This window comes from Somniosus microcephalus, unplaced genomic scaffold (genome assembly GCF_052327205.1).
Source record: "Somniosus microcephalus isolate GS21.2 unplaced genomic scaffold, FLI_Smic_1.0 unresolved_chr1, whole genome shotgun sequence".
Lineage (NCBI taxonomy): Eukaryota > Metazoa > Chordata > Chondrichthyes > Squaliformes > Somniosidae > Somniosus > Somniosus microcephalus.
In genome coordinates this window covers 64,577,116-64,598,386 of record NW_028225179.1, presented here as the reverse complement: position 1 = coordinate 64,598,386, position 21,271 = coordinate 64,577,116, and the positions used below count along the sequence as shown (strand labels likewise).

General features: G+C 48.2%; 1 protein-coding gene across 1 annotated transcript in view; it reads right to left on the bottom strand.

Moving 5' to 3' along the window:
* LOC147095443 (integrin alpha-M-like) overlaps positions 1–20,572 on the bottom strand; it is a 76,888-nt gene extending 56,316 nt beyond the window's left edge. Inside the window, exons 1-5 of the mRNA XM_085974591.1 lie at positions 20,423–20,572; positions 11,922–12,061; positions 6,939–7,064; positions 3,085–3,158; positions 1,133–1,274 (exon numbers count right to left, since the gene is read on the bottom strand). Coding sequence (XP_085830717.1) covers positions 1,133–1,274; positions 3,085–3,158; positions 6,939–7,064; positions 11,922–12,061; positions 20,423–20,546 — 606 coding nt within the window. The 5' untranslated portion in view covers positions 20,547–20,572. The remainder of the gene's footprint in view (positions 1–1,132; positions 1,275–3,084; positions 3,159–6,938; positions 7,065–11,921; positions 12,062–20,422) is intronic.
* Between the last annotated feature and the right edge of the window lie 699 nt (positions 20,573–21,271).

Here is a 21,271-nt window from a genome sequence, read left to right as displayed (position 1 = left end):
CCCCTCCCTGATGTGTCTCAGTGTTTGAAGCTCGGACTCCAGCTCTTCAACACGGAGCCGGAATTCCTCGAGCAGCCAACACTTACTGCAAATGTGATCACCGTGAGCATCAATGGTGTCCACCAGCTCCCACATATTGCAGCAGCAACACATCACCTGATCGCCCATTCTATGTAATTCATTAAATTTATTAATATTATTTTTAAATATCCTCTGCCCCGATTCTAGATGATGAATATCGCACCTTAGAAACTATAAACCACAGAGTTTAAGCTTAAAAAATAGAGAAATACTTACCAACCAATCACTTACCCGCTTTCTGGTGACGTCACACTTGGATTACTTTTTACCTCTCTCCTTCCCTCTGACTTCGGAGACTGGAGATTGGTAAACCTACCTGGGTCTCGGAAGCCTTTTTAAGCTTCCTGCTCGCGCCTCCCGCCGACACCCACGGTCTGAGGCCTTACCTGGGTCTCGGAAGCCTTTTTAAGCTCCCTGCTCGCGCCTCCTGCCGACACCCACGGTCTGAGGCCTTACCTGGGTCTCTGAAGCCTTTTTAAGCTTCCCGCTCGTGCCTCCCGCCGACACCTTCAACGATTTGTGCACACATACCCCCAGGTCTCTCTGTTCCTGCACCCCCTTTAGGATTGTACCCTTTAGTCTATATCGCCTCTCCTCATTCTTCCTACCAAAATGTATCACTTTGCACTTTTCTGCATTAAATTTCATCTGCCACATGCCCGCCCATTCCCCCAGCCTGTCTATGTCCTCTTGAAGTCTATCACTATCCTCCTCACTGTTCACTATACTTCCAAGTTTTGTGTCATCCTCAAATTTTGAAATTGTGCCTTGTACACCCAAGTCTAAGTCATTAATATCTATCAAGAAAAGCAGTGGTCCTAATACCGACCCCTGGGGAACACCACTGTGTACCTTCCTCCAGTACGAAAAACAACCGTTCACCACTACTCTCTGTTTCCTGTCACTTAGCCAATTCCATATCCGTGCTGCCACTGTCCCTTTTATTCCCAGGAAGGAATAACAGAAAAGCCCAGGCTGGGGGTGAAGAGAGGCCTCAGGCTGTATGTGATCCCTTCCATCCCCCTCCCTCCTGACTGGAGCCGTCTCTTACCTGGATTATCGAGGTCTTCCTGAAGGAGAGGCCGGTGGGGAGCAAGAAGGTCACCACAGTGAAGTAGGAATTCTCCTCCAAGTTCTCCAGGGTAACATCGACTGTGAGAGTGGAGTAACTCCCCACCACCAGGAACCGGGTCCTGCGGGAGGCCCAGAGGCCGAGTTAGAAGCATATCAAAGACCGCCGAATTCCACCACCGTAACATCGCCCGTCCCCGCCCTTGCCTCAGCTCATCCGCAGCTGAAACCTTCATCCATGCCTTTGTTACCTCCAGACTTGACTATTCCAACGCACTCCTGGCTGGCCTCCCACATTCCACCCTACGTAAACTTGAGGTCATCCAAAACTCGGCTGCCCGTGTCCCAACTCGCACCAAGTCCCGCTCCGAGGGCCGAATGGCCTACTCCTGCTCCTATTTTTCTATTTTTGTTTCTATGTTCACCCATCACCCCTGGGCTCGCTGACCTTCATTGGCTCCCGGTTAAGCAGCGCCTCGATTTCAAAATTCTCATCCTTGTTTTCAAATCCCTCCATGGCCTCGCCCCTCCCTATCTCTGTGATCTGCTCCAGCCCCGCAACACCCCCCCCCCCCGAGATATCTGCACTCCTCCAATTCTGCCCTCTTGAGCATCCCCCGATTTCCATCGCTCCGCCATTGGCGGCCGTGCCTTCAGCTGGCTAGGCCCCAAGCTCCGGAATGCCCTCCCTAAACGTCGCTACTTCTCTTTCCTCCTTCAAGAGGCTCCTTAAAACCTACCTCTTTGACCAAGCTTTTGGTCACTGTCGTGTATTGATTGCGAGTTTGACACCAGTCAATACGGTAATGTAATGTGCATTGTATTATGGGAATTACCCGGGAAAACGGCAGTTGGCCATTTTACCAATAAAGTGAACATCGCAGTTTTAAGCCTGTCTGCCTGACTCTGATTTAATTCGACGTATCTACATGCTTGATTGAACACATTAAAGCATAGATAGAACAGTCACCTGCCCTAATTTCTCCTTGTGTGGCTCGGTGTCAAATTTTTTGTCTTAAAATACTCTTGAGCAGCGCCTTGGGGCATTTTACTACGTTAAAGGCGCTATATAAATACAGGCTGTTGTTGTTTTTAGCACATCAAGTAAAAAACTCGCATTTATATAGTTCCCTTAATGTAGTTAAATGGCCCAAGGCCCTTCACAGGAGCATAAGTCAGACTCAAACTTGACACCGAGTCAGGTAAGGAGATATTCGGACATGGTGACACAAAGCTTGGTCAAAGGGGAAGGTTTTAAGGAGCATCTTAAAGTAGGTGACAGAGAGGCGGAGAGAGGTTCAGGGAGGAAGTTCCAGAGCTTAGGGCCCAGGCAGCTGAAGGCACGGCCACCAATGGTGGAGCGATGGAATTCGAGGATGGACAAGAGGCCAGAATTGGAGGAGCGCAGAGAGCTCGGAGGGTTGCAGGGCTGGAGGAGGTTACAGAGATAGGGAGGGGGGACTAGGGCCATGGGGGAGGGGGTTTGAATTATAACATCTTTCAGCAGAAGACCATTCGGCCCATCATGCCTGTGCCGGCTCTTTGAAAGAGCTCTCCAATTAATCCCATTCCCCTGCACTTCCCGCATAGACCTGAAAATTTCCCCTTCAAGTATTTATCCAATTCCCTTTTGAAAGTTACTATTGAATCAGCTTCCACCGCCCTTTCAGGCAGCGCATTCCAGATCACAACAACTCACTGCGGAAAATACATTCTCCTCATCTCCCCCTCTGGTTCTTCTGCAATCACCTTAAATCTGTGTCCTCTGGTTAACAAACGCCAGTTGGAAACAGTTTCATTTAATCTATCTTGTCTTCCTTTAACCTTCTCTGGCTCTAAGGAGAACAACCACAGCTTCTCCAGTCTCTCCACATCACTGAAGTCCCTCATCCCTGGTACCATTCTGGTCAAAGAGGATGGGAGGGTCCTTACCCGGCGAAGGTGAAACTGACTTTCAGGTGGTCGGTGCAGATGTTGTCAGTGCCGCAGTCCTGTTCGAATGGGAGCTGAGGGGATCAAAAGGGGAGCAACAGTGTTGGCCTTCTTGAGCTGCCGAAGAGAAATACCGAGCAGTGGGGGGGGGATCGGCATGGGCCACAGGATAACTCCTCCCAACTCCAAAACCCCCAAACCCTCCCAGTCACCTCGCTCCCTCCCCTCCCCCTCCCCCACTCCCCTCTCCCACTCCCCTCCACTCCCCCACTCCCCTCTCCCGCCCCACTGCCCTCCCCCCTCCCACACTCCCCACCCCCACTCTACTCCCCAGTCCCCTCCCCTACTCCCCTCCCCCTCCCCCACTCCCCTCTCCCACTCCCCTCCCCTCCCACACTCCCCTCCCCTCCCACACTCCCCTCGCCCACTCTACTCCCCAGTCCCCTCCCCTACTCCCCTCCCCTCCCACACTCCACTCCCCTCTCCCACTCCCCTCCACTCCCCCACTCCCCTCTCCCGCCCCACTGCCCTCCCCCTCCCACACTCCCCTCCCCCACTCTACTCCCCAGTCCCCTCCCCTACTCCCCTCCCCTCCCACACTCCCCTCCCCTCCCACACTCCCCTCCCCTCCCACACTCCACTCCCCTCCCACACTCCACTCCCCTCCCACACTCCACTCCCCTCCCACACTCCCCTCGCCCACTCTACTCCCCAGTCCCCTCACCTACTCCCCTCCCCTCCCACACTCCACTCCACTCCCCTCCCACACTCCCCTCGCCCACTCTACTCCCCAGTCCCCTCACCTACTCCCCTCCCCTCCCACACTCCACTCCACTCCCGTCCCCACTTCCGTCCCCACTCTGCTCCCACTCCCCTCCTCTCCCCCTCCCCCCGCTCCTGTCCTCGCCCCACTCCCTGCCCCGCTCCCCTCCCCTCCCCCACTTCACTCCCCTCCCCCTGCCCCGCTCCCCTCCCCTCCCCCACTTCACTCCCCTCCCCCTGCCCCACTCCCCTCCCCTACTCCAATTCCCTCACCCACTCCACTCAACCCCCCCACTCCGCTCCCCCTCCCACTCCCATGCCCCACTCCACTCCCCTCCCCCCACCCCACTCCACCACTCCCCCTCCCCCACTCCACTCCCCTCCCCCCCTCCCCTACTCCTCTCCCCCATTCCACTGCCCATCCCCACTCCACTCCCCTCCCCACTCCCCTTCCCTCCCCACTCCCCTCCCCTACTCCTCCCCCCACTCCACTTCCCTCCCCCATCCCTCCCCTACCCCACTCCCCTCCCCTCCCCAACTCCTCTCTCCCCTCCCCCACTCCACTTCCCTCGCCAGACAGAGACAGAGAATAGAGAGTAGAGATAGAGAGAGACAGAGAGAGAGACATACCGAGAGAGAGACAGAGAGAGAGCGAGAGAGAGCGAGAGAGATAGAGAGAGAGACATACCGAGAGAGAGACAGAGAGAGAGTGAGAGAGAGCGAGAGAGATAGAGAGAGAGACACACCGAGACAGAGACAGGGCTCTATTATAAACTTCTTCAGTGTGGAATAGGGGGCAAAGTCTATGACCTTATTAAATCAATGTATCTGAAAAACAAATGCGGGGTCAAAATTGGAGACAAACGCACCGATTTCTTCACCCAGAGAAGAGGCGTCCGACAGGGCTGCAATTTGAGCCCGACCCTGTTCAACATATACATAAATGAATTAGCAGACATGCTGGAGCAAAGCGAGTCACCAGGTCTCCGTCTCCTGGATGGAGAAGTGAAATCCCTGTTCTATGCGGACGACCTGGTTCTGCTGTCTCCCACAGAACAGGGATTACAGCAACAACTAGACCTACTCGACAAATACTGCCAAAATTGGGCTCTAACAGTAAATCTAAAGAAAACCAACATCATGATTTTTCAAAAAAGGCCCAGATGTCAGGAAAACAAATACCAGTTTACCCTCAGTGATACCACTATAGGACACACTATGAGCTACACCTACCTTGGTCTAACTATTACAGCATCAGGGAGCTTCAGCATAGCAGTGAATGCACTAAAAGAAAAAGCCCGAAGAGCCCTATATGCAATAAAAAGAAAATTCTACAACATCCAAATCCCAATCAAAATCTGGCTCAAAATATTTGACAGCATAATCCTGCCCATTGCACTGTACGGTAGTGAAGTATGGGGCCCGCTAAATCACCAAAGCTACACTAAATGGGAAAAACACACAATAGAAGCCCTACATGCAGAATTCTGCCGAAGCATCCTTCGCACCCAAAGAAAAACGCCAACAAATGCATGCAGAGCCGAACTAGGCAGATACCCACTGATAATAAACATCCAAAAACGAGCACTAAACTTCCTAAATCACCTCAAATCTAGCTCCCCAGACACCCTTCATTTCAAAGCCTTTCAGACCCAAGAGCTAAACCCAGAAAAGAGTCCCCTGAGTCAGCTGCTACTGAAACTAAGTACTCAGCCGGACCCTGACCAGCCCCAGACCAACACAGCCGTCCAAACACCAATCCGAGTGAGCCAAATCATTAAACAATGCAAAGAAACCTACCTGGAACATTGGAACAAAATAACCGAAAGCCAAAGCAGATTAGAATGTTACCGGGCCCTAAAAAGAGAATATAAACTGGCAGACTACCTCACGACCATCAGAGACACAAAACAGAGACAGACCCTCACCAGGTACAGACTAAGCGACCACCAACTGGAAATTGAAAAAGGCAGATACAAGAAATCCTGGCAGCCTAGAGAGAATAGAATATGCGATCAATGTCTGGCCGGCGAGGTTGAAACAGAGATGCATTTCCTCCTAAAATGCGAAAAATTCAACACATCAAGAAACATATTATTCAACAAGCTAAGCCAAACAACCCCAGATTTCAAGGAATTGGATGACCTGTCAAAATTGAGATTAGTCCTAGGAGAAGGAGAGAGACCATACCTTGGGGCCAAATATGTAACAACATGTCACAACCTGAGGACTGTTTAAAATTAAGACTGTTTAAAATTAATATTGAACGTACCAAATGAAGTACAAAGACTGTTTAAAATTAATATTGTTTAAAAGTAATATTGTATGTACCCAACAAATGTCAAATCGATTGACACCTACAGAATGTTGGAAAACTGTACCTTTTTGCTATGTAAGCTTTGGCAATATGGTTCTCTGTAAACTTTCATGCCAATAAAGCATTTGAATTGGAAAATTGGAATTGGAGAGAGCGAGAGAGACAGAGAGACAGAGAGAGACAGAGAGACAGAGAGAGAGACAGAGAGCGAGAGAGACAGAGAGAGAGAGACAGAGAGAGAGAGGCAGAGAGAGACAGACAGAGAGCGAGAGAGACAGAGAGAGAGAGACAGAGAGAGACAGAGAGAGAGAGAGGGAGAGACAGAGAGAGAGAGAGATACAGAGAGAGAGAGAGAGACAGACAGTGAGAGACAGAGAGACAGAGCGAGAGACAGGGAAACAGAGAGAGAGAGACAGAGAGAGAGAGACAGAGAGAGACAGACAGAGAGCGAGAGAGACAGAGAGAGAGAGACAGAGCGAGACAGAGAGAGAGAGAGGGAGAGACAGAGAGAGAGAGATACAGAGAGAGAGAGAGAGACAGACAGTGAGAGAGAGAGAGACAGAGCGAGAGACAGGGAAACAGAGAGAGAGAGACAGAGAGACAGAGACAGCGAGAGAGAGAGTCAGAGAGAGAGAGAGAGCGAGGGAGACAGACAGAGAGAGAGAGAGATAGATTGAGCTAAAAAGCTATGATTATGTATTAAACAGCCGCTTGCTGTTTATTAACTCCCGCCTCCTGTCTGTGACCGTCTCCTGGTGTGAATTCCCACAATCACCTTCCCAGTGTGAATTCCGTTGTTGCCTTGTCTTAGAATGGGGGGAGGGTTCGTGCCGGACCTCTGGCCCAGGCCGGAGAAGGTCACCTGCAGTAGGATGGGGTTGTAATAATCCTGGATACAGTCCTGCAGGGGGGAGAGAGGGAGAGACAGAAATCAGTCGGAGCGCCACAACCATCCCCAGCCCCACCCCCACCCCCCTCCCCTCCTTCCTTCCCACCCCGCTCTCCTCCACTCTCCTCCCCCAATATTTACATAGAATTACATAGGATTTACAGCACAGAAACAGGCCATTCGGCCCGTCCCCCAAATCCAGGAACTGGAAGTGGGGTTCTGCTGTGCTCAGTACTGGGTCCTTTGCCTTTTGTGATATATGTCAATGATTTGGACTTGAATGTAGGAAGTAGTGTTAAGAAGTTTGCAGATGATACAAAAAGCGGCCGTGTGGTTGATAATGAAGCAGAAAGCTGTAGACTGCAGGAAGATATCAATGAACTGGTCAAGTGGGCAGAACAGTGGCAAATGGAATTCAATCTGGAGACGTGTGAGGTAATGCATTTGGGGAGGACTGACAAGGCAAGGGAATACACATTAAATGGTAGGACACTGAGTAGTGTAGAGGAACAGAGGGACCTTGGAGCGCATGTCCACAGATCCCTGAAGGTAGCAGGCCAGGTAGATAAGGTGGTTAAGAAGGCATACGGAATACTTGGCTTTATTAGCTGAGGCATAGAATATAAGAGCAGGGGGGTTATGCTTCAACTGTATAAAACACTAGTTAGGCCACAGCTAGAGTACTGCGTGCAGTTCTGGTCACCACATTACAGGAAAGATGTGCTTCCACTAGAGAGGGTACAGAGGAGATTTACAAGGATGTTGCCTGGACTGGGGAATTTTATCTATGAGGAAAGATTGGATAGGCTGGGGTTGTTTTCTTTGGAACAGAGGAGGCTGAGGGGAGACCTAATTGAGGTGTATAAAATTATGAGGGGTCTAGATAGAATAGATAGAAAGGACCTATTTCCCTTAGCAGAAGGGTCAATAACCAGGGGGCACAGATTTAAAGTCATTGGTCGGAGGTTTAGAGGGGATTTGAGGGGAAATGTTTTCACCCAGAGGGTGGTGAGGGTCTGGAACTCACTGCCTGAAAGGGTGGTAGAGGCGGAAACCGTCATCACATTTAAAAAGTGCTTGGATGTACACTTGAAGTGCCGTAACCTACAGGGCTACGGACCAAGAGCTAGAAAGTGGGGAGAGGCTGGATAGCTCTTTGTTGGCCGGCGCAGACACGATGGTCTGAATGGCCTCCTTCCGTTCTGTACATTTCTATGATTCTATGAACTATGACCAGTCCATGCCAGCGTTTATGCTCCACTCGAGCCTCTTCCCGTCTTTCCTCATCTAACTCTATCAGCATTACCCTCTATTCACTTCTCCCTCATATGCTTCCCCTTAAATACTATTCGCTTCAACCACTCACTGTGGTAGCGAGTTCCACATTCTCACCACTCTCTGGGTAAAGAAGGTTCCTCTGAATTCCCTATTGGATTTCTTGGTGACTATCTGATATTGATGGCCTCTACTTATGCTCTTCCCCACAAGTGGAAACTTTCTCTCAGTACTCTAAGTGTGGTCTAACCAAGGTCCGATACAGGTTTAGCATAACTTCCCTACTTTTCAATTCTATCCCTCTAGAAATAAACCCTAGTGCTTGGTTTGCCTGTTTTATGGCCTTGCTAACCTGTGTCACATCTTTTAGTGATTAGTGTATTTGTACTCCGAGATCCCTTTGTGCCTCTACCCCACCTAAGCTCGCACCCTCCAAGTGATAAGTGACCTCCCTATTCTTCCTACCATAATGTAATGCCTCACATTTATCTGTGTTGAACTTCATTTGCCAATTATATGCCCATTCTGCAAGTTTATGAATGCCCTCCTGTAACGTGTTGCAGTCCTCCTCAGTATTGACTGTCCCCCCCAAATTGGAGTCATCAGCAAATTTAGAAATTGTGCTTTTGATTCCAAAGTGTGTACAAGATGGTTTTATAGACCAGAACGTTGAGGAACCAACGAGGGAACAGGCTATAATAGATTGGGTATTGTGCAATGAGAAGGGGTTAATTAATAATCTTGTTGTGCGGGGTCCTTTAGGGAAGAGTGACCATAACATGATAGAATTCTTCATTAAAATGGAAAGTGAAGAAGTCCAATCCGAAACTAGGGTCCTAAATCTAAACAAAGGAAACTATGAAGGTATGAGGAGTGAGTTGGCTATGATAGATTTGGGAGCTTCATTAAAAGGCATGACGGTGGATAGGCAATGGCTAACATTTAAGGAACAAATGCATGAATTGCAACAGTTATACATTCCTTTCTGGCGCAAAAACACAAACGGAGAAGCAGCCCAAACATGGTTAACAAAAGAAATTAAGGATAGTATTAGATCCAAAGAGGAGTCATATAAAGTTGTCAGAAAAAGTAGCAAGCCTGAGGATTGGGAGCAATTTAGAATTCAGCAAAAACGGTCCAAGAGATTGATTAAGATAGGAAAAATAGAGTATGAGAGTACACTTGCAAGGAACATAAAAGCGGACTGTAAAAGCTTCTACAAGTATGTAAAAAGAAAAAGATCATTGAAGACAATTGTAGGTCCCTTACAGTCAGAAACAGGAGAATTTATAATGGGGAACAAGGAAATGGCAGAGCAACTAAACAAATACTTTGGTTCTGTCTTCACAGAAGAGGACACAAATAACATCCCAGAAATGCTAGGGAACCAAGGGTCTAGTGAGAAGGAGGAATTAAAGGAAATTAGTATTAATAAAAAAATAGTGCTGGAGAAATTAATGGGACTGAAAGTCGATAAATCCCCAGGGCCTGATAATCTGCATCCCAGTGTACTAAAAGAGGTAGCCATGGAATTAGTGGATGCATTGGTTGTCATCTTTGAAAATTCTATAGATTATGGAACAGTTACTGCAGATTGGAGGGAGGCAAATGTAACCCCACTATTTAAAAAAGGAGGGAGAGAGGAAACAGGGAACTACAGACCGGTTAGCCTAACATCAGTAGTAGGGAAAATGCTAGAGTCTATTAGAAAGGTTATGAAAACAGGACACTTAGAAAATATCAATGGGATTAGACAAAGTCAACATGAATTTATGAAAGGGAAATCGTGATTGACAAACCTACTGGAGTTTTTTGAGGACGTAACTGGTAGAATAGATAAGGGAGAACCAGTGGATGTGGTGTATTTGGATTTTCAGAAGGCCTTTGATAAAGTCCCACATAAGAGGTTAGAGTGCAAAATTAAAGCACATGGGATTGGGGGTAATATACTGGCATGGATTGAAAATATGTTAACAGACAGGGAACAGGGAGTAGGAATAAATGGGTCTTTTTCGGGGTGGCTAGTGGGGTACCGCAGGGTCAGTGCTTGGGCCCCAGCTATTCTCAATATATATCAATGATTTGGATGAGGGAACCAAATGTAATATTTCCAAGTTTGCTGACGACACGAAACTAGTTCTGAGGAGGATGTAAAGAGGCTTCAAGGCGATATAGACAAGTTGAGTGAGTGGGCAAATACATGGCAGATGCAGTATAACATGGATAAATGTGAAGTTATCCACTTCAGGAGGAAAAACAGAAAGGCAGAGTTTTATTTAAATGGTGATAGGTTGGGAAATGTTGATGTACAGAGGGACCTGGGTGTCCTTGTACACCAGTCACTGAAAGCAAACATGCAGGTGCAGCAAGCAGTTAGGAAGGCAAATGGTATGTTGGCCTTCATTGCAAGAGGATTTGAGTACAGGAGCAAGGATGTCTTACTACAGTTATACAGGGCCTTGGTGAGACCACACCTGGAGTATTGTGTACAGTTTAGGTCTCCTTACCTAAGAAAGGATATACTTGCCATAGAGGGAGTGCAGCGAAGGTCCACCAGACTGATTCCTGGGATGGCAGAACTGTCGTATGAGGAGAGATTGGGTCAACTAGGCCTGTATTCACTAGAGTTTAGAAGAATGAGAGGGGATCTCATTGAAACGTGTAAAATTCTGACAGGGCTAGACAGACTGGATGCAGGGAGGATGTTTCCCCTGGCTGGGGGGTCTAGAACAAGGGGTCACAGTCTCAGGATACATAGAAACATAGAAACATAGAAGATAGGAGCAGGAGTAGGCCATTTGGCTCCTCAAGCCTGCTCTGCCATTCAATGAGATCATGGCTGATCAACCCAAGTTCAGTACCCTGTCCCTGCCTTCTCCCCATATCCCTTGATCCCTTTAGCCCTAAGAAATATATCTAACTCCTTCTTGAATATATTTAATGAATTGGCCTCAACTGCCTTCTGCGGTAGAGAATTCCACAGGTTCACCACTCTCTGGGTGAAGAAATTCCTCCTCATTTCTGTCCTAAATGGCTTACCCCTTATCATTAGACTGTGACCCCTGGTTCTGGACTCCCGCCATCGGGAACATCCTTCCTGCATCTAGTCTGTCTAGTCCTGTTAGAATTTTATAAGTTTCAATGATACTGGGTAGGTCGAATCCGGCCTCGGGTGACTGTCTGTGTGGAGTTTGCACATTCTCCCCGTGTTTGCGTGGGTTTTCTCCGGGTGCTCCGGTTTCCTCCCACAGACCAAAGATGTGCAGGTTAGGTTGATTGGCTATGATAAATTGACCCTTAGTGTTAGGGGGATTAAATACGTGGGGTTACGGGGATAGGGTGGGATATGTGTCGGTGCAGGCTCGATGGGCCGAAATGGCCTCTATCTGCACTGTGTGATTTCTGTGATTCTGTGATTCTGTGACATCACCAGGGCCCTGTATAATTGGACTGTTTTCTAGCTTTTCATCATTGAGGAAGTGAGAACTCCCCTTTGCACATCTTGCAATCCACCTCGAACAGGCCCACTCTCAGTCTTCTCTTTTCTAGAGAGAAGCGCCCCGTGATGTTGCGGTCCCCTGTTGCTGCCCTCACCTCCACCTGTATTCTGAGCTCCAGGCAGTGGGTTTTGCTCAGTATGAAGGGGGTCTCGGCCACTCGCCCCAGCTCTGCCCGTTGTATCTTCCGTCCAGGGTCCAGCTTCAGTTCATAGGTGATGTTAATCGAAGGGGAGACTGAGAGAACACAACAATGGATAGGGCTTCATCAATAGAGGCATAGAGTACAAAAGCGTGGAAGTTACGATGAAGCTTTATAAAACACTGGTTTGGCCCCAACTGGAGTATTGTGTCCAATTCTGGGCACCGCACTTTAGGAAGGATGTGAAGGCCTCAGAGAGGGGGCAGAAAAGATTTACCAGAATGGTTCCAGGGATGAGGGACTTCAGCTATGTGGATAGACTGGAGAAGCTGGGGTTGTTCTCCTTAGAGCAGGGAAGGTTGAGAGGAGATTTGATGGAGGTGTTCCAAATCATGAGGGTTCTGGACAGAGTAAATAGAGAGAAACTGTTCCCATTGGCGGAAGGGTCGAGAACCAGAGGACACAGATTTAAGGCGATTGGCAGAAGAACCAAAGGCAACAGGAGGAAAAACCTTTTTATGCATCGAGTGGTTAGGATCTGGAATGCACTGCCTGAAAGGGTGGTGGAGGCAGACTCAATCATAGCTTTCAAAAGGGAATTGAATAAGCACCTGAAGGAAAAATATTTGCAGGGCTACGGGGAAAGGGTGGGTGAGCGTGACCAGCTGAGGTGCTCTTGCAGAGAGCCGGCATTGGGCTCGATGGGCCGAATGGCCCCTTCTGTGCTGTAACCACTCTATGATTCTATGATAGCCAGGAGTGAGTAATGGCCCAGAAATTCGGGTCTCCACGGGTGAGTACGCACGGGGTACTCACCCATAGTCCCGATGGAAGTGCCGGTTTCCTGCATGCACTGCGCATGCGCGGGAAACCGGCACTTCCGTTCCTCTGAACGAAGAGGTTCAGAGGTCGAACGCGTGTGCAGGAGGGGCTGCACGTGCGCATCAAACTTAGTTTTATTTTTTACAGGTTTTTCCGTGAGGGTAAGCCTGCAGAATTTAGAAGTATAAAAAGCAGGCATAAGGCCTGCTTTTTACAAGGTAAGTGGTGAATTAATTAAAATTAATACATTTTTTCCACAGGTTTATTATTTTTAAATACTTTAAAATCTAATCGGGGGGTTCGGGGTGGTTTATATAGGGAATGACAGATAATCGGGAGTGAGTTACAAGCTGGAATCTAATCGAGGGGTTCGGGGGGTTTATATAGAGAATAACAGATACCCAGGAGTGAGTTACAGGCTGGAATCTAATCGAGTGGTTCGGGGGTTTATATATAGAATAACAGATACCCGGGAGTGAGTTACAGGCTGGAATCTAATCGAGGGGTTCGGGGGTTTATATATAGAATAACAGATACCCGGGAGTGAGTTACAGGCTGGAATCTAATCGAGGGGTTCGGGGTTTATATATAGAATAACAGATACCCGGGAGTGAGTTACAGACTGGAATCTAATCGGGGGATTCGGAGGGTTTATATATAGAAAACAGATACCCGGGAGTGAGTTACAGGCTGGAATCTAATCGTGGGGTTCGGGGGGTGGTTTATATATAGAATACAGACACCCAGGAGTGAGTTACAGGCTGGGATCTAATCAAGGGGCTCGGGGGGTTTATATATAGAATGACAGATAATCGAGAGTGAGTTACAGGCTGGAATCTAATCGAGGGGTTCGGGGGGTTTATATATAGAATAACAGATACCCGGGAGTGAGTTACAGGCTGTAATCTAATCGAGGGGTTCGGGGGGTTTATATATATAATAACAGATACCCGGGAGTGAGTTATAGGCTGGAATCTAATCGAGGGGTCCTTGGGGTTTATATATAGAATAACAGATACCCGGGAGTGAGTTACAGACTGGAATCTAATCGGGGGATTCGGAGGGTTTATATATAGAAAACAGATACCCGGGAGTGAGTTACAGGCTGGAATCTAATCGTGGGGTTCGGGGGGTGGTTTATATATAGAATACAGACACCCAGGAGTGAGTTACAGGCTGGGATCTAATCAAGGGGCTCGGGGGGTTTATATATAGAATGACAGATAATCGAGAGTGAGTTACAGGCTGGAATCTAATCGAGGGGTTCGGGGGGTTTATATATAGAATAACAGATACCCGGGAGTGAGTTACAGGCTGTAATCTAATCGAGGGGTTCGGGGGGTTTATATATATAATAACAGATACCCGGGAGTGAGTTACAGGCTGGAATCTAATCGAGGGGTTCGGGGGGTTTATATATAGAATAACATACCCGGGAGTGAGTTACAGGCTGGAATCTAATCGAGGTGTTCGGGGGGTTTATATATAGAATAACAGATACCCAGGGAGTGGGATACAGGCTGGAATCTAATTGAGGGGTTCGGGGGGGATTATATATAGAATAACAGATACCAGAGAGTGAGTTACAAGTTGGAATCTAATCGAGGGGTTCGGGTAGTTTATGTAGTGTATGTACCTTTAAGGGGAGAACTACTTTTTACAGCTCCTGTATACTGTAGTACCGGCAGTGACCACACCTGTATATAACCCTGAGTAGGGATCTGTACTGTTTAGTTTTAGAGCAACCCTCATCCAGTAAACACCTGTTGATTGTTCCTCTGCAGTCTCTGTCGATTATTTGAAGGACCACTACTTAAAGATTCACGGATTTAACATTGGCGGCGAGTCGTTTCGAACCTACCTGCAACTCTGAAGAAGGAGGCCGATTCCACCAGTGCGGGCGTCGACCATCCAGGGAGGATTTGAGCATCGCAGAGGAGGCTGTAGAGAGCTGGGCTTGGTTCTCCAGTCGCGACGATCCAGCGCAGCGGGCTGGCAGCAGGTATGGTGCCGACCCTTCCCAGACAGCGGCGGCGGGAGCCGACCAATGGCACAGAAGAAGGCCGAGCAGCGTCGACGGGTAAGAGAGAGGGTAAAGCGCACAGGGCGCAGCCAGGGTTGAAGACCGAGTGGCGTCAACGAGAGAGGGTGAAGCGCGCAGGGCGCAGCCGGGGTTGAAGACCGAGCGGCGTCAACGAGAGAAGCACGCAGGAAAACGCGCAGAGCGCGGCCGGTGTTCAAGGGCTGAGCAGCGTCCGCGGGGGAAGAAAAGAAAGCGCGGGAGACGCCATTTGGACCACAGTGGAGAAGAAAGGGAAGCGCGGGAGACGCCATCTTGAGCCAGCAGAGAAGAAGGGAGAGCGCGGGAGACGCCATTTTGAGCCAGCGGAGAAGAAGGGAGAGCGCGGGAGATGCCATTTTTAGCCAGTCTAACCACACCCAGGGATGCAGAAGAGTGGCAGGGTCACAGCGTTCGACAATGAAGTCGAAGTTTGGGCGACATATGTAGAACGCATAGAGGTGTACTGCAAGGCGAATGAAGTGCCAGATGCCAGGAAAGCACTGGTATTGTTGAATTACATGGGTGCAAAAACGTACGGCTTACTGTGAAACCTAGTCACCCCAGAGAAGCCAGTGGAAAAGGATTTTGAAAGCATAGTGGCAATCCTACAGGACCACTTAAACCCCACACCGCTGCTGATAGCAGAAAGATTTAAGTTTCACAAAAGGAACCAGCATAAAGACGAAAGTAATGCTGAGTATTTAACGGAACTGCGCAAGCTATCGAAACACTGCCAGTTTGGAACGGGACTAGCAGATACTTTAAGGGACAAGTTTGTGTGTGGGCTTCAAAGTGAAGGAACCCAGAAACGGCTTCTATCAGAAAAGGATCTTACGCTGGACAAGGCTTTCAACATGGCAGTATCACACAAAGCAGCCGCACGGGGCGCTGCAGAGATACAACAGAGACCGCAAGAATATGGCACAAATGAAATGTCATATGGAGCAGTGAAGTATTATCGCTGCGGCAGAACAACACACGCCCATAAGGATTGTTGGTTCAAGGACCAAGTGTGCAGACAGTGTGGAAAAGTAGGACACATAATAAGAGTCTGCAGGTCGGGAAAGAAAACCAGCAGCAAGAAACCTCCACAGGAGAAGTACAAAAAGGTACATAAGGTGACAGAGAGTAGTTCAGACGAACAGAAAAGTGATACAGACTCCGGAAGCAAGGAGCTGGGTTGTCTGAAACTACATAATGTAACCAAAATGGAGGATCACCAAACTATCTGGGTCACGCTCAAGATAGACGGAGTCCAAGTGAAAATGGAATTGGACACAGGATCAGCCCTAACAGTCATAAACCGAAGGGACTACAAGTGGCTATTCTCACATATACCCTTGAGAGATACAGAGATTATCTTGAAGATGTACACGGGGCAAAAAGTCTACCCCAAAGGAAAAATAAGGGTGAACGTGATATACAACAGCAAGGAAACACCAAAAATGGACTTATATGTATTGCCAGATGGAGGACCACCACTACTAAGACGTGAATGGATCCAGAAGATACAGTTAGATTGGCATGCCATACAAGCACTGACGGTAGATGCCAAAAAGGATGACGACGTCACACCTGGACGACTGTCAAAAATGCTAACTGACGCACAAGAAGTGTTCCAGGAGGGACTCGGAACACTAAAAGGCATAACAGCGACGATCAAAATAGAGGAAAATGCAAGCCCAAAGTTTTTTAAGGCCAGACCGGTGCCTTATGCGATCCACCCAGCCGTTGAAGCAGAGCTGGAAGGTTTGGAACGTTCTGGAGTACTGTCCAAAGTGGACTGGAGCGAGTGGGCTACACCCATCGTTCCTGTAATGAAGAGGCCGTTGAGTAATACGCCTGGGGAACCAAAGAAGATTCGCATCTGTGGGGACGTTAAGGTGACAGTGAACCCAATCCTTCACACGGTACAATATCCGCTTCTGAGGATTGAAGATATTTTCGCCTCGCTATCTGGAGGAAAACGCTTCACTAAGATTGATCTGGCCCAGGCGTACCTGCAAATGGAGGTAGAAGAAGTCTCGAAACAGTACCTCCCGATCAACACTCATAAAGGTCTCTACCAATACAATCGGCTGGTGTTCGGGATAGCATCAGCTCCGGCTATTTGGCAAAGGGCAATGGATCAAGTCCTGCAAGGGATTCCAGGGACCCAGTGTTATTTGGACGACATCCTGGTCATGGACGAAAATGACAGTGATCACCTCACCAACCTGGAGCAGGTGCTCACTAGATTGAAGGAATATGGGCTCCGAGCTAATCCCCACAAATGCGAGTTTTTCCAGAAGCAGATCTCGTATTGTGGCCATGTTATTGATGAAGAGGGGTTACATAAGTCCCCTGAAAAGATTGAGGCAGTAGTCAAGGCTCCAGCACCGGAAAATGTGTCACAACTGAGGTCGTTCCTCGGGCTGGTGAACTACTACCATAAGTTCTTGTCGAATTTGTCTACAGTGCTACACCCACTGAACACCCTACTGCAAACGGGAGTACCATGGAAGTGGAATGATGAATGTAAACGAGCTTTCCAGAAGTGCAAAGAATTGATCACATCAAAAGAGGTGTTGGCTCATTTCAACCCAGCACTACCAATTCAGTTGGCGTGTGATGCATCACCCTATGGTATTGGAGCAGTGCTGTCGCACAAATTCCCGGACGGCTTGGAGAGGCCAGTAGCCTTTGCGTCTCGGTCACTAACCTCAGCCGAGCGTAACTACGCCCAGATTGACAGGGAGGCCCTCAGCTTAGTGTGGGGAGTAAAAAAGTTCAACCACTATCTGCACGGGCAGAAGTTCACCTTGCTGACTGACCACCAACCACTTGTCTCCATCTTTAATCCAAAGAAGGGCGTTCCAGTGATGACTGCGCAATGGCTACAAAGATGGTCCCTTTTTCTAGGGGCGAACCATTATGAAATAGAGTATAAGGGCACGAAACAGCATGGAAACGCTGATGGGCTATCACGCCTGCCACTGCCTACAGCGGAGGAAGCACCAGCAGTGGACCCTGTCGAAATATTTTATTCGACTATAATTGAACGCTTGCCAGTAACTAACGTGGATATAGAGAAGGAGACCCGAAATGACCCGACACTGTCTCGGGTATATGGTTTGACGGTGAAGGGATGGCCAACACATGGCGACTCACTGTTGCCAGCATTCTCATCCAGAAGAGAACAGCTGTCAGTATGCCAGGGGACCTTGATGTGTGGATCCCGAGTGGTAATTCCACCCAAGTAAAGGGAGAGAGTGCTCAATGAGCTTCACGAAGGCCATCTAGGAGGGGTGAAAATGAAAAGCCTTGCTAGGGCTTATGTGTGGTGGCCGGGGATCGATCAGCAAATCGAGGACCTGACAAAGAGCTGCTCAGGATGCCAGAAGGTCCAAAATGCACCACCACATGCCCCTCTACACCCATGGGAGTGGCCCTCCTCTCCATGGCAACGGGTGCATATTGATTTTGCTGGTCCATTCATGGACTCAATGTTCTTAATAGCCATGGATGCGCACTCGAAATGGCCTGAGGTGATCAAAATGTCCTCCACCACCACGGAGAAAACGATTGCAGTCCTACGGACCATATTTGCCAGGAACGGCTTGCCAGAGCAGATTTGCTCTGATAATGGACCACAGTTTGTGTCCGAAGAGTTTCGGAAATTTATGAGAAGGAATGGGGTAAGGCATTACACATCCGCCCCGTATCATCCAGCCACAAATGGATTGGCCGAGAGGTTCGTACAAACCTTTAAAAAGGCAGTAAGGGCCATGTGCGATGACGACATTCCACTGCAGCATAAGGTGGACAATTTCCTGTTAGCCTACAGAAATGCAACACATGCAGTTACCAACCAGACCGCGGCCATGATGTTCTTTAACCGAAGGTTGAGATCTCGTCTGGATTTGCTCAGACCAAATGTAGGAAGAAATGTTGAGCATAAGCAATTCCAGCACATCAATGAGAAGCCGACAAGGAGCTTCAATGTAGGGCAACCAGTCTTGGCCCGCGACTACCGAACAGAGAAATGGCAACCAGGAACGAAATGCACACGGCAGGGGCCATTAATGTACACAGTGGAGGTTGGGGAGAACATTGTGAGACGCCATGTCGACCAGATCCTAGCGTCACAGGAACGAGTCAACCCCATGTCTCGTGTACCTGGTAATGAACCCGACATACAGGTAGCATCTACCCCAGAAACAGTAGTATTGGAAGCTGAAGAACCAACCGACAACAGGGGGCCAGAATCGCCTCCGCACCAAGAGCAAGACACTCAGGAAAGGCGCTATCCAGAAAGGATCAGGAAGCCGCCCCAAGACTGAATTTATAAATGGACTATTTTCAGTTAATGTTGCATGTTAAAAGTGTTAATTGTTAAATGAATGTTACGGTACTGTTAATCTAAAAGGGGAGGAATTGTAGTGTATGTACCTTTAAGGGGAGAACTACTTTTTACAGCTCCTGTATACTGTAGTACCGGCAGTGACCACACCTGTATATAACCCTGAGTAGGGATCTGTACTGTTTAGTTTTAGAGCAACCCTCATCCAGTAAACACCTGTTGATTGTTCCTCTGCAGTCTCTGTCGATTATTTGAAGGACCACTACTTAAAGATTCACGGATTTAACAGTTTACATATAGAATAACAGATATCCAGGGAGTGAGTTACAGGCTTGAATCTAATCGAGGGGTTCGGAGGGTTTATATGTAGAATAACAAATATCCAGGGAGTAAGTTACAGGCTGGAATCTAATCGAGGGGTTCGGGGTTTTATATATAGAATAACAGATACCCGGGAGTGAGTTACAGGCTGGGATCTAATCGAGGGGTTCGGGAGGGTTTATATATAGAATAACAGATACCAGGGAGTGGGTTACAGGCTGGAATCTAATCGAGGGGTTCGGGGGTTTATATATAGAATAACAGATACCCGGGAGTGAGTCACAGACTGGAATCTAATCGAGGGGTTCGGGAGGGTTTATATATAGAATAACAGATACCCGGGAGTGAGTTACAGGCTGGAATTTAATCGAGGGGTTTCGGGGGGTTTATATATAGAACAACAGATACCCGGGAGTGAGTTACAGGCTGGGATCTAATCGAGGGGTTCGGGGGGTTTATATATAGAATAACAGATACCCGGGAGTGAGTCACAGGCTGGAATCTAATCGAGGGGTTCGGCAGGGTTTATATATATAATAACAGATACCCGGGAGTGAGTTACAGACTGCAATCTAATCGAGGGGTTCGGGTGGTTTATATATAGAATAACAGATACCCAGGAGTGAGTTCCAGGCTGGAATCTAATCGAGGGGTTCAGGGGTTTTTATATATAGAATAACAGAAACCCGGGAGTGAGTTACAGGCTGGAATCTAATCGAGGGGTTCGAGGGGTTTATATATAGAATAACAGATACCCAGGAGTGAGTCACAGGCTGGAATCTAATTGAGGGGCTCGGGGGTTTTATATATAGAATAACAGATACCCGGGAGTGAGTTACAGGCTGGAATCTAATCGAGGGGTTCGGGGGCGGGGGGGAGGAGGGTTTAGTGATAGAATGGTGGATTTACCCAGCGAGCTGCTTGTCAGTTGCCTGACGGCGAAGCATATCCGGGCCTGAATACGAGGTCCTCCGACTGAAGGTTCCGGACAATCCACATCCTTCAACCGAATCTTGTTTGGGACGAAGTTCATCGAGACTGTGACATCCACAACCGGCCTGGATCTGTGAAAACATCGCAGATTTTATTTTATTGGTTCATGGGATGTAGGTGCCACTGGCAAGGCCATCATTTATTGCCCATGCCTCGTTGCCCTGGAGACGATGGTGGCGAGCCCCCATTTCAGAGGGCGGTTTAGAGTCAACCACATCGCTGTGGGTCTGGGGTTACATATCGGCCAGACCGGGTAAGGACAGCAGATTTCCCTCCCTAAAGGACTTTAGTGAACCAGGTGGGTTTTACCACAATCCGGTAGTTTCACGATCACCATGACTAACACGAGCTTTTTAATCCAGATTTATTGAATTGAATTTAAATTCCCCAGCTGCCGTGGTGGGATTAGAACTCACGTTCCTGGATCGTTAATCCTGGCCTCTGGGTTAATAGTCCAGTAAAGTAAGCACGATGCTAGCGTAGCCAGTAAATCACTTTGTGAATCTCCAGACTCTGTCTCTCTCTCTGTCTCTCTCTCTCTGTCTTCAAATCAAATCAAATCAAATCAACTTTTATTGTCATTGTTAGTGCACAAGTGCAGTACAACGAAATGTAGGCTTGCGGCTCCCGAGAGTGTACATTTAGATTAAGACATTTAAACATTCAACATACATTTGGCTTGTAATACATTAACATAAACATAACCATAATAAAGTGCATTGGCAGATGTGCAGACTTTAGTGTTTATTTGTGGAGTTCAGTAGG